This window comes from Buceros rhinoceros, unplaced genomic scaffold (genome assembly GCF_000710305.1).
Source record: "Buceros rhinoceros silvestris isolate BGI_N320 unplaced genomic scaffold, ASM71030v1 scaffold26408, whole genome shotgun sequence".
Classification (NCBI taxonomy): domain Eukaryota; kingdom Metazoa; phylum Chordata; class Aves; order Bucerotiformes; family Bucerotidae; genus Buceros; species Buceros rhinoceros.
The window spans coordinates 539-899 of NW_010428992.1; the positions used below are offsets into that span (position 1 = coordinate 539).

Consider the following 361-nt stretch of genomic DNA (forward strand, 5'->3'; position numbering starts at 1 on the left):
CACAGGGGAGCCCCGGGGGCTGCTCACCCCCTTTCTCTTTGCGCCCAGGTCCGTGACTCGCTCCTACTACCGCAACTCGGCTGGGGCGATGCTGCTCTTCGACCTCACCAACCGCACTTCCTTTGAGAGCGTCCGGCAGTGGCACCGGGAGGTGACGGACACGGTCCAGCCGTTCCGCATCGTCTTCTTGCTGGTGGGGCACAAGAGCGACCTGGCAGGGCAGCGGCGGGTGGGCAGGAAGGAGGCGGAGAAGCTGGCGGCCTTGCTGGGGGTGCAGTATGTGGAGACCTCGGCCAAGGACGCCAGCAATGTGGCACAGGCGTTCCAGATGCTGACGCTGGGCATCTACCAGGCGCTGCAG

At 66.2% G+C, this 361-nt stretch overlaps 1 protein-coding gene across 1 annotated transcript in view; it reads left to right on the forward strand.

Moving 5' to 3' along the window:
* Nucleotides 1-48: 48 nt before the first annotated feature.
* The window catches only part of RAB39A (RAB39A, member RAS oncogene family), a gene marked incomplete at its 5' end in the record, with an annotated part of 1,459 nt that continues 1,146 nt past the window's right edge, over nucleotides 49-361 (forward strand). The window contains one exon of the mRNA XM_010142499.1: nucleotides 49-357. Within this exon, the coding sequence (XP_010140801.1) occupies nucleotides 49-357 (309 nt within the window). The remainder of the gene's footprint in view (nucleotides 358-361) is intronic.